Source organism: Podarcis pityusensis (genome assembly GCF_964106645.2).
Source record: "Podarcis pityusensis genome assembly, chromosome: 3".
NCBI classification, from domain to species: domain Eukaryota; kingdom Metazoa; phylum Chordata; class Lepidosauria; order Squamata; family Lacertidae; genus Podarcis; species Podarcis pityusensis.
In genome coordinates, this window is record NC_138026.1 from 36,974,585 (window position 1) to 36,987,097 (window position 12,513).

General features: G+C 43.8%; 1 protein-coding gene across 3 annotated transcripts in view; it reads left to right on the forward strand.

Moving 5' to 3' along the window:
- The first annotated feature begins 47 nt into the window (after nt 1-47).
- SMAP1 (small ArfGAP 1) overlaps nt 48-12,513 on the forward strand; it is a 68,135-nt gene continuing 55,669 nt past the window's right edge. The window contains exon 1 of one of the 3 annotated variants that reach the window (XM_080998020.1): nt 48-187. Coding sequence is in view for 2 of the 3 variants with exons in the window: in XM_080998018.1 (XP_080854144.1) it covers nt 8,800-8,917 (118 nt within the window). In the remaining variant the exon portion in view is untranslated. Of the gene's footprint in view, nt 188-8,584; nt 8,918-12,513 lie in introns of those variants that run through there. The other 2 variants (XM_080998018.1, XM_080998019.1) reach the window with 2 other exon arrangements.

Consider the following 12,513-nt stretch of genomic DNA (forward strand, 5'->3'; position numbering starts at 1 on the left):
ATCTGCTTTGCCAGCACAGCAGTTTGTAGGATCTGATTGTAGGACAAACATATTTTGTTACCAGAAGTACACACAACTTTACACACTTATTATCTAGCGAGCAAGCAGGCAGAATGCTGGTGTTGGTTATCTAATGCAGGTTGATAACAGACTGAAGTTCCTGTTAGCTCCCAGGGAAGAAGTACAGGTAAGCAGATAAGTGGTGCACAGAATTTTATTCATTTTTAAGTTTATATTGATACCTTGTCTAGCAGAAAGGAGAAAAGGAAAAAAATAAGTACAAAAGGTTGTGTCGGAGCAGTACAGTACATAATTTTTAAACTGAGTGGTATCTAGAAGCAACATACTGCAATCTGGAACCTCTAATTTCAGCTATGTGTACCTATGTGTTACCTAATTGTGAGTCAAAGGGCACTTTTATTTATACATTTTTCAGAGATGTAGAATGATACTGAAAAGATTCCAGGTTGGAGCCTCAATAACCTTGGCTCGGGGTAATATCATGAATATGCATATTTTGCATAGAATAGAGACTCAGATTGCTAAAATGGATCATCTGCTGACACTAATAGCACTGTCCATTACTGTGCAACCTAGCTCAAAAGAAACAAGTCCAATAAATCATGGAAATCGTTAAAATATGGTAAAGATTGTGAGGACCAGGGAATTTTCAGTGCTTAGCTATCAGGGTTGCTAAACATGAGACAAAACATAGGTTTTTACAGCATAGATTTAGCAAAATACCACAGGCAGACTGTTGATGGGAACAGACTGCTGCCGACACATATTTCCAATGCTTAAAAGTTTGCACAGGCTGCCCATACGCTACTGGACCAGATTCATGTTTTTTGTATTTAAAAGGTCGTTAGCAGTTTGGGTCTAGGATAATTTAAAGGATGCCTAATTTCTTATATTCCAGCCTGATCATTCAAGTCTTTGGGGAAGTTAGTGGTTCCCCCGTGGCTTTGGTGCACAGCTCATATCCACCGGGAGCCATGAGTTTAGTACTGTGGGCCAGTTTTATGGAACTTCCATCCATTTGAGATCAGACCATCTCCCGCCTGAATGTATGGCACCTATGGAAGACTTTTTATTCCAGCAGGCATTTTAATTCAAGTTTGATTTCATAGTTTTAACTGACTTCTACTATTTTTGTATTGTGTCCTTGTGAACTGCTTAGAGAAGACCATGGTTAAGTGGTATACAATTTTTGAAATAATAACTAGCTAAATAAATAAATAAATAAATAAATAACAGTTGCAAGTACTTCCTGTTGTGTTAACAGACAGATATTTATTTTTAGCTACAACATGCAAGGATAACTAATGGTGTATTTGGTCAATAGCCTTGTTCTGGTTCCATAAAAACATTCCCACAAGGAAGAATATAGCTCCTGGAAGCAGCTAGATATAACAACCAGCACTTAGACTCTTCCCTACACAAAAAAGACAGACAGATATAGATATACATATATACAGAGTCCCGTGTTCTATATCTGTTTTTCCAGCACTATGCTAATTTAATTGGCCATTGGGGTTGTACATGCAACTTTGTGTAAGATATTATGAATCTGGACATTTTAGGACTTGGAGGCAAATCTCCTGAGGTTCAGGGGTTTTGAATGAATTGCCACTGACCTGGCATACTGCAGTGCAATTCCTGTGCCTCCTTCCTTTCAATATCACCTGCCCTGCCAGGTGCTATCGGGGATGTACTTCATCTTGGATTAAATTTGCTGGTCTTATTTCTACTGTACCATACCATGAAATTTCTGTCTGTACCATACCATAAAATAACAAGGGGGGCACTGAATTTAATTGAACACTGGTTCTGGCAGAGAGGGCTTTAACTCTCTATTGGTAGAGTTGCAGTTTGCCCCCTGGAGAAGAAACGCAGGCACCTGTGTTTCCCACCATAGAGCTAACAGCAGATGCAGGGGGTACTTTAGATCACGAACTTTGAGACCAGAAACAGAACACTCCCTCTCTGGCCTCACTTGCTCAACTAGAATTCCCTGTAGCTGTTTTAAAGTAAATCAGAGCTACCATATAACTTGCAGTTCAGCTCTCTGTGCTCATCTCTACCACCATAATTTTTATATTGCCAAAATCATGCCTGTGTCATCTTGTGAATTGCAAATAAAAGTTTCCATGGTGGTGGCTATGGTAACGCTGACAATTATGACAACAGTGTTAAGAAAGCAATGACCACCCATACAGTGGGAGCAGGGACAACAGATAGGTAGTATATTTTGCAAGCGGGAGAAGAAAAAGATGAGTGAATTGCTAACACAGAATCCATTGCTTCACTGAGAAATTCTAGGTGCTCATTGTTTTGAAAGATAAAGCTGAGTATAAAATGTCAAAAGCAAGCCTTTGAAATATCTACACACCTCTCCATCCATCTGCTCATACTATAGATATCTCGGGGATAACAGCAGAAAATAGGTGCTCAGTCAAGATTTATTTCTAGGCTGCAGTGTTCTCGACAGAATTCAATTGCACTGTTCAATCATTATTGGGCTAAGTTCTAGGAACATTTGAAGCTGTAGGGGCTCTTTTGGTCAGCCAGTCCCAGATGTGGCCCCAAGACATGTGGAGGGGAAAATAATATTGTGGAAAATCCTTGCATATCAGCAGAAGAGACAGGCAGGCAGAGTGCAGAGGGGGAGAAGCTGAGTCATTGAGGCAGGGGAGAGTAGCAAGAAAGACCAATGGGGGATAGAAGCTGTGAAACTAAGATGATGTATAGACTATACTTTTAAAGGACATTCAAAACACAGTCTTCCCCATAAAGAATTCTGGACACTGTAGTTTACTCACAGAGTTACAATTACCAGCAATCCTCAATGAGCCACAATGCACAAAATAATTTGAGGGAAAGAATATGCTTTGAATGTACATTGTGTACACAGCCTTAGGCAAGAGTTACAAAATGGAAATGGCAAGAATGGAGAATAGAAGCAGGAAAGAAACTTTGAAGGAAGAAGACATGGTCATGTGTCTTAGAGGGCAGTAGCAAAAGGGGTAAAGAAAATCAGAACCAATGGGTTATTATAAGAAAGATAACCAATGGGTTATTATAAATCTTGTGGCTAAAGGCAAAATACTGTTGTTGTTTTTTTTAGAAAAGCAAATATTATCTAGAGAAATGTCAGGTCTAAATAAATAAAAAACTGTCACTTTTGGAGTTTGAAAATGCTGAGGGGCTGATGAGATTTTCCAGAGCATTGAATATAAGATGGATTGTGCCCATTTGACAGTGGATAATTAAATCTGGGGGGGGGGGGGGGGGAATGGCACACTTTTCTCCAGACAGCTTATTTTCACAGAGAGCAGAATGACAGGGTTACAATGGAGAACTGGGTGCAAAATTCTTGTTCAGGTGCTCATTTGCTGGCATACAGGAAGTTTTGTTTTGTTTTTGCACTCCCAGTTCCCAACTTCTAGGAGCGGTTAATAAACTAGGAATAGATGCAAATACATTTCATTGAGCTTCAAAGACTGAGTGTGCTAACAGCCTAAATAAAGAAGGGCTGAAGAGATACAGAAACTTATTGCCACCGACTCTTTGCCTTTTGAGCAAGTTCAAAAGCACAAGAACAAATGAAGAGAGCAGGAAATCCATGAGAGTTTGGAGGAGAGAGCAGGTGTCCCACTGGAGCACTGAGCTTCTGTTTTCTTGCTGATTCACCATGCCATATGAAAGGTGGGAGGCTTCAAGAAATCCAGCTTTGGGAAAGCAACTTACACCACCCCCATGCACTGCTGAATAACTTAACAGTGCCTTCCTGGATATCTGCTTACAAATGTAATTGCTAGCTATTCTCTTTCATTTACCTGAAGGGATGGGTTATTATTAATGCCTTGCTGTGGATTTGGTTTCTTCTTTGTGCATATGCAACAGAACTAGGAAGTACCGAGCAACCTGATTGTTTCACACAGTGGCATGGTGAAGTAGTCAGTACTTCCTGTATTGCATACAAGCAGACATGAGAAACCTCAGGTCTAGGGTCTCTCTGGGAATCTTCCCCACTTGATCTTAGCCAAAAGGCCGAGAAGCGATTCTCTGGGAATCTTCCCAGGCCACACACACCCTCACTGGCTCTGCTCCATGCCCCCCACTGGCTGCATTTGGCTGGAATGTGCAAAGCAGGATCACATACTTTGCTCCACCCTGCCCATTTTTGCCTCTGGTCTGAAAAAGGCTGCCCACAAGGGAATGCAGTTTTCAGGCAGATAAAGGGCCCCTACCCATAATATGAAGGGACGTGGATGATCAGACTTGCCGATCAGAAGGTTGCCGATCAGAAGGTTGGCGGTTCGAATCCCCGCAACGGGGTGAGCTCCCGTTGCTCAGTCCCTGCTCCTGCCAACCTAGCAGTTCAAAAGCACGTCAAAGTGCAAGTATATAAATAGGTACCCCTTCGGTGGGAAGGTAAACGACGTTTCCATGCACTGCTCTGGTTCGCCAGAAGCGGCTTAGTCATGCTTGCCACATGACCCGGAAGCTGTACGCCGGCTCCCTTGGGCAATCAAGCGAGATGAGCGCTGCAACCCCAGAGTCGGCCACAACTGGATCTAATGGTCAGGGGTCCCTTTACCTTTACCTTACCCATAATATGAGCTGGGTAGGCAATGATTATGTCATCATTTATTGAAGCTGGTTTTCTTCATCAAGTGCTAGAGCTTGTAAGATCTAGCACTGCAGTCATTAGTGCCCCAAAGATCTTGGCTTTGTTTTACTTCCATTGTTGGAGGCAGTATGTCTCTGAAAGCCAGTTGTCAGGAATCACAAGTGGGGAGAGTGATGTTAGGTCCTGCTTTCAGGCCTCCCATGGGTATCTGGTTGTCTACTGTGAGAACAGGGCGCTGAACTAGATGGTCCATTGGGCTGACCCAGCAGAGCCCTTCTCAGTGATACATTTTTGCCTTCTTTGAACGTAAGCCAACTTAAACAGTAGCTGAATCAAAGCATCCTAGGGCACATTAAATGATAATAGATTTATTACACATTACGGTTTTGGGGACTGAAAGCTGACTTCATCAACTGCATGAAATGAACTTGCATCTGTCAAGTATATATACCAACAAGAGTGTAAAGGAGAAAAATGTAAGGTGGAAGCTGAATGGCAATGAGATGCAAAAAAAAGTGTAGAATAAGCACAGTAATCCTTAATGCAATACATTGTTAGTAATTTACTTAGCATTGCTAAGAAGAATGGAAAAGGCGTTAACGCAACCGTCTTAGCAATGCTGAGATGATTCATCTCCCACCTTATGTGTTTCTCTTCTACACCCCTGTGTGCGTGCATAGCATATACGCTGACTGCAATTTCACTTTAGGCAACTGATGACGTGAGCTTTAATCCACAGAAACATGCGCCATAATGAATTTCTTAGCTTTTAAAGTGCTACATGACTCTTGATTTTGTCTATACGTGGGAAAATAAAAATGGTTTTGTTTTACTAATAGGTGTTTTCTATGAGAAAGGCGAGTGTTTATACAAGCTGTGACTTTTGAGATTGTGTTCTAACTTTAAAAAAAAAATGTTTTCAGCATGATTTATTAATTGCTGTCCTATTTTTTGGTAGAAAAGCCTGAGGAAGACCTGTTTGGGCTGAAACATGTTGGGCGTTAACAAAAGTGCATTACTCTTCAGCATATATGGGTTGTATCCAATGAAGTCATCTGGTTTGTGCACGGACTTCTGCTTACACAATGGAATTTCACCTCTCTTTCCTCCCCCTGCCCCACATCTATTCTGGGTCCCCCCCCCAACCCTCTGGAGCAGATTTTGGGAAGGGGACAGGAGAGGAAGGGGAAGTTCCATTGTGCAAGCAAATGTCCTTGTGCAAGCAGGTTTGTTGGATGCAACCCTGTAAGTTTAACTAGTTAAGATAATTTATGATTTATTATTCTTTATGTTAGTCTTCAGCCTACATGCTTGACAATCTTAGGGTTCTTTTCATATGTTTTATATGAAATCTGGTAAAACCATTGTCATTCTTTCTAAATTTACAGTATAAATGAAGTTTTACACTCTACTGGCGGGGGAACTTGTGTATTAAAGCTTACAGGTTTTTAGCAACTTTTTAATAATAAATACAAGTAAAATAAAACATGCAAAATTCAACTACCGGTACTCTATGGGATATCAAAACATGAAAACTGAAAACTTTCCAATGCCCCATTATCTCACCCAATATGACCCTAGCTTGGGTTAAGATTTCCCCCATGTCATAATTGTCCAGAAAGCTCTATCACTGCTCCCCTCACAGAAAAGAACAGGAAGCTGGAGCGCACACAAAGTTTGGATTATTTCTATTGTTTTTTGAAATTGTTATTTTCATTTTCAATACTGTGGATCTATTATGACCTTGTAATCAGTGGGACTGAGATCTTGGCAAACAGATACTTTACTTCCCCCACAAAGCTTGGGCCACACCTCAATGGAGGGGAATTCCTCAGGTTGGGTACAGAAATCTTTCATCTCCTAACTATAGATACCGATAAGCTAGCAGTGAGAGAGGGGGGCACCATTATTGTTGCATGCCACCCCAATCTCAGAGCAGTGTGAGATTTCAGGGTTTCCAGGTGCTTACCCAGAATTCCACTTCCTCGGAATAAGGGACAGTAGAGAAACACTTGTGTCTTTAGGATATATGGTTTATTTACACATATATGCAACCTGATCTTATGGTGGAGGGGCTCACAGCATTAACACCCAATGTGGTCTTGCCTTTCCCATCGCCACAGCCTTGGATCCCAGTACAGTGGTGCCCCGCAAGACGAATGCCTCGCAAGACGGAAAACCCGCTAGACGAAAGGGTTTTCCGTTTTTGAGTTGCTTCGCAGGACGAATTTCCCTATGGGCTTGCTTCGCAAGACGAAAATGTCTTGCAAGTCTTGAGATTTTTTTTTCGCTTTTCGCCCCCTTTATCTAACCTGCTAAGCCTTTAATAGCCTTTAATAGCCTTTTAGCAGCTAATCCGCTAAGCCTTTAAGCCTTTAATAGCCGCTAAACCGCTAATAGCGCTAATCCGTTAAGCCGCTAATAGGGTTGCTTCGCAAGACGAAAAAACCGCTAGACGAAGACTCTCGCGGAACGGATTAATTTCGTCTTGCGAGGCACCACTGTACATCCCAGGCATGGCTATATATCTCAGCTGCCCAGCCTACTTCTAGCTTCCAGCTCTCTCTCACACAACTCTGGCTTTTGCCTTTCTAACTAAGAGATAGTTGAAGGAAGGGGGCCCACCCATTTGATCTCTGGCACAGAGCCACTTCCTTTGTTCCCTTAACTACCCATACTTTTTTGGGGGGGGGGAGCATTATGACTCTTGCATGGCTAATTCAGCAATTGGATCCTTGTTGGATTTCGGGAATTATGAGGAACTCAGGCATACAGCCTACTAGCTCCCCCCAAAAAGAAAAAAAACACCTTTATCCTTCAGCCTCTAAATGTGGATAAGAGGAACACTTCCCTCAGGTTATACAGAACAACATAGAGAAAGGCTGACAAAGGGTGGGGATTCTAGTTAAGGAAGGAAAACACACAATCACTCCTCCAGCCCGCTGGCCCTTTGAAATAGGAAAATCAAATATAGACATTACACTATGGCTCCACTAGTTACTTCTAGAAACCGATAGTCCTGTGAGCACCCGCAAGTGTCCCAGAAGCAGTTCTGAGAGGTACTGTAATCCTGGAATGTAATCCAGGATGTTATCTTAACGCGTGGTAGGTAAGGTCCACAAACCACAGACTTAATTTTAGAGTGGACACGCACAGGATTGCGCGCCAAGCAAATAAAACCCCAGAGCGCGTGCTCGCTTTTGCAGCTCCCCAAGCAGTTCTCTTTCGGACTTCTTTCCTTTCCAGCCAACACGCAACCTTCCCTTCCTTATCCCAAGTGCGGGAAATCAGTGGCGCGCAAAACCAGAGGAAAGTCCCCGTACAGAAACTTCCCTGGAAAAGGGAAAACAAAAAGCATCCACTGCTGTGTTTGCCTTACTGGCACAGCTGCACAGCGTGGGCGGCTCTGCCTAGGACACGGGGCAGAAGCAATTAAGGACAGGCAGGGCAAAGGCTGCTCCTGACCGCGCCTCTCCCTTCCCGCTCCCCTTTGCAAGGCGGAGGGATTTTTATTTTATTTTCTGAAAGAATTTTCCCGTGGAATGTGACGAGTCACCACTCACGTCAAGCCACGCCGCGGGGGAGGGCTATTTTTACCGCTTAGAACGGGCTGCCAGAAGAAAAGCCCCGCCCCTTGCTCCAAAGTTGAGCCAGGGGGGCTCCCTTTCTAATAGGAAGAAGTGGGGGGAACCCCACCTATTGCCTATCTATAACCCTATCCGTTCTCCCCGCCGCCGCGCCCCCTAACGTGGTACATCCTAGGAACTACTTTGTTCTGAGGAGGTAGAAAGAAAAAAAAGCGAAATAGGAAGGCAGTCGACGACGCGTCACGCGCTTGGAGGGAGGCGGCGCAAGCGTACGAGGGCCGTTTGTAGTTCCGGTTGAGGAAGCCGCCGCCGCTCGTGCGCCTCCGGAGGCTGCTGATTGGCTGATCCGGCGCTCGTCCCTCTTCGCTGTCGGCGTGACGGCAGGCGGAGGAGGAGGAGGAAGAATAGGAAGCTCCTCCGCCGCCGCCGCTGTTGGTTTGCCGGCTTCGGCTGGAGAGTCCTCCTTTCTTTGGTTCCTGAGGCGGTGCGCCCTCCCGCCTCTCTTTTCGCTCCCCTCACGCTCTCCTCGGCCTCCCCTTCCTTCCTTCCTCCCCCTTTGCCCTCCTTGCCTTCGCCATGGCCACCCGCTCGTGCCGGGAGAAGGCGCAGAAGCAGAACGAGCAGCACCAGGCCATCCTGGCCAAGCTCCTGAGGGAGGAGGACAACAAGTACTGCGCCGACTGCGAGGCCAAGGGTACGTCGGCGGGGGGCGGGGAAAAGGACCGGACGTTGGGGTGGGTCGGCGGGGGTCTGAGGCGGCGGCCTTCGCGGTGAGAGGGACAGGTGAACAGCCAGGGGTGGGAATGGTCCTTTGTGCCTCTGTGGGATATCCCTCCCCCCTTTTTTTAACATTTCCTAGGTGGGTGGGGGGCCGAGGGTGCGAAATGGGAAAGTGGTTGTGGGGTGGCGGCAGCAGCAGCTGCAGAAGACCGAACAGCCCTGGCTGTTCTTTTATAATAAATTATAAATATATAATATATTTTATAATATATTATAAAAAAGGCACCTCTGTGGTTTGCTGGCAGGCTTTTTCCTATCACTCGCTGTTGTATCAGCGGTATCGCTGCGGCCACTGCTTCCTGGAACCGGCTTCCTTCCTTTCCTATTATGTCTCTTTCTCTCTCTACTTCTAACAGGACTGACAGTTACTTGTAAGGGTTTTTTTGTGGTTGCTGGGGTGTGGGGGAAATAAAAGGTTTTGTATATGAGATGCACACACACACACACTGGGCAAGAGTTCCTGCATTGCAGGGGGGTTGGGCTCGATGACCTTTGTGGTTCCTTCTGACTCCACAGTTCTGTGATCTCCCGCCCTTCTAAAAGCAGGGTTTGATTTGAGCAGTGCTCTCCTCTGAGGATTTAGCAGGCACAGAGATACACCCTCTTCTAACACTTAGGAGTAGGAGGACTCCCGTCCTGAGTCAGGGATGACGAGGATAAGGGCTAAGTTCCAGAGAGGCTTTTCAGGTTTGTTTGAGAGTTTGGGCATGCCTAGTAGGATTCTTGACATTTTTTTTTTCCTTTCCCAACAGCAAGCTGTAATGCCATACAGCAATTTGGCTTTGGAAGTGTTCCTTAGTTTTGAAAAGAGGCTGCGTGGCATGGAAAGGCTACCTGTTAAAGATGAGCATGCCTGAGGCCCTGTTGGTTCATGGAACCATATTCTTGGGTTTTTTGCCATTATTTGGAATGATACATAGAAGTGAATATTGTATCATTTTAGAAGTTCCCTGATGGAGAGTCTGGTTCAATGTGTTGAGGTTGTAAGGATTTGCACACGCTGTAGGCTCTTCACCACAGTTGCTGGAGTTAAGTAAGTGTTGTTGACATTGACACTGACACATGGAAGTAAGTTCCACAGACCTCAGTAGGATTTATAGAGCTGGTGTTCAAGGGTATGTTGCAAAGGCAGCAGAGTAAAAGAAAAATACCCTTGGTGGCTCAGGATTTTGCATTTTAGAATTGGTTTTGACTCGAGTACAATCTAACTTTTTTTTAGTTATGATAAAATGTGACAACATTGGGCTTTTCAAGACCTATTCAAATGGGAAACAGTATCTGTCTGGAAACTTCTTTGTCATAGCAGATGTGCGCAGGTGATTTTGTTCCTATATTGATGGCTAGTTTCAGGTGGTGGTGATGGGAGACCTTATAGCCCATGTGTTAGTGTTCTGCAAGGCCTATTTTGTTTCCCAAGCTGTTGTAACATCTAAATGACCTCCTGGGTGAGAATATCCAGAGGTCTTGAGTTAGGTGCCATCAGCATGCTAATACCACCCAGCTCTACTTCTCCTGTTCATCAGAATCAGGTGGTGTGATAGGGAGATTGAATCAGTTTCTGGAATCAGTAGTGGACTGTAAGATTGCCAGAAAAACCCTGAAAAGAAGATCAAAGTTAAGATCAAGGTACTGAGAGTAAGACGTTGCTTTATTATTGTTGTTGTTGTTGTTGTTGAGGTGGTGGGCAACTTGTTATGGTTGGGTTGCAGATTGAGGGTGTGTGTTGATTCAACCTGTATTTGGAAGCCAAGGTAGAATCTATGGCAAGAGGTACATTCCACCTCCCAATGCAAGCACCAGCTGTTTCCTCACAGAAAGACCCTGGTCAATTTGAGCACTGTTACAGTAACATCCAGTTTATACTAGGACCAGGTGTTGTACATAGGGCTGCCTTTGAAGATGTTGGAAACTGCTGGTGGTCCAAAAACACAATTTCTAGATTATTCATAAAATTGGCTAGTTATTAACTTGATTGGCCACTGATCTGTTTCCCAACACAGTTCAGAAGTGCTTCTGCTTACCTAGGTTTCAAGTCATACACAGTGGTACCTCGGGTTAAGAATTTAATTCGTTCTTGAGGTCTGTTCTTAACCTGAAGCACCACTTTAGCTAATGGGGCCTGCCGTTGCGCCACCGCTGCACGATTTCTGTTCTCATCCTGAAACAAAGTTCTTAACCCGAGGTAATATTTCTGGGTTAGCGGAGTCTTTAACCTGAAGCGTATGTAATCCGAGGTACCACTGTATAGGCCTTTAGGGTATTTGAAGGAGTGCCTAAACCCATGTGAGTCTTCTCATATGTTAAGGGTATCTTCTTCGGTCCTTTTTGGGTGTCCCTGCCTTCAGAGACGTTGAGTGGAAAAAGGACCTTATCAATTGTGGCTTCCTGTGTGTAGAAAACCAGGAAAGTTTGCCTTGTGCTGGATTTCAAGTCTTCCAGGGTTAGATTAAGATCTCTCTATTTACCTGTGCCTTTTAACTGCATTGTTAGATTGGTTTTTTTCCTGCTGCTTTGTTCTGCTGCACTGTTGTTTTAATTGTATTTTGATTTTCTTGTGTGTGGTTAAATATTTATTCTAAGCCTCCATATTGATATGGAAGTTATCCTATTGAAGGGTGAGGTATTAAATATTTTAAATTAATACCTAGAGCAGCAATTCAGTTCTTACCAAGTATGACGACATTCCTTCCTTAATCTTAACTTCTTTTTCTAAACATACTCCAGAAATAGAAGGTCAGAGCTGAACATTTATTGCAGCAGTTGTCAGGGAGGAGTGGTTTACAGACTTTTAACTATAAGTCTGCCCACAGTCCCTTGAATGAATTAGATCATTGCATTATTTCAAAGTCAGGGAAACAGACTGTGTGGTTTTATGCAATGTTTGACCTAGAATTTCCTTGATGTTTCATTGTGTTGCCCTACCATAATGAGGAAGAGAAGTGAGTCATACCAGTGGGCTAATGCTTGCTTTGCCTGAGCACACATCAGGAACTTGTCTCCCTAACAAATGCTGAATTGCCTATGCTGAATGTTGAAACACAAGATAAAAGAGGGAATCCTAATTTCAAAAGTAAGAATAATTTAATAGGCTGAGGCCTAGAATTGCTGCATGTTACAAGGATTCACTTGGTTAGCAGAACAGCTTTCATTACTTTGTTTTCCAAATTCAGTCAGTTTCCCTGAAGTCATTTTTTCAGATGTTTCAAAGCTTCACATACAAGAAACAAAGTTATCTGTGATCAGCAGTCTGTAAAGTCAAACTTGGGAAAAGTACAGTTGCTTACTGAGTAAAGAGTAGCATTAATACTTAGAATGCTGGGTAGCAAAGTAGCAAAATGAGTAGGGAAATAATCTTGACCAGCAACCTCTCTTTCTCCCCCAAATGAGATCCACCTTTACTGTAGATCTGATGTGGGAACCTCTTTGTAATTCTCCATCTTCCCTTCCTCCCACCTTCTTTTCTACATCCCATCGCCCTCCATATTGTGTGTGTGGGGGGGAAACCCTACC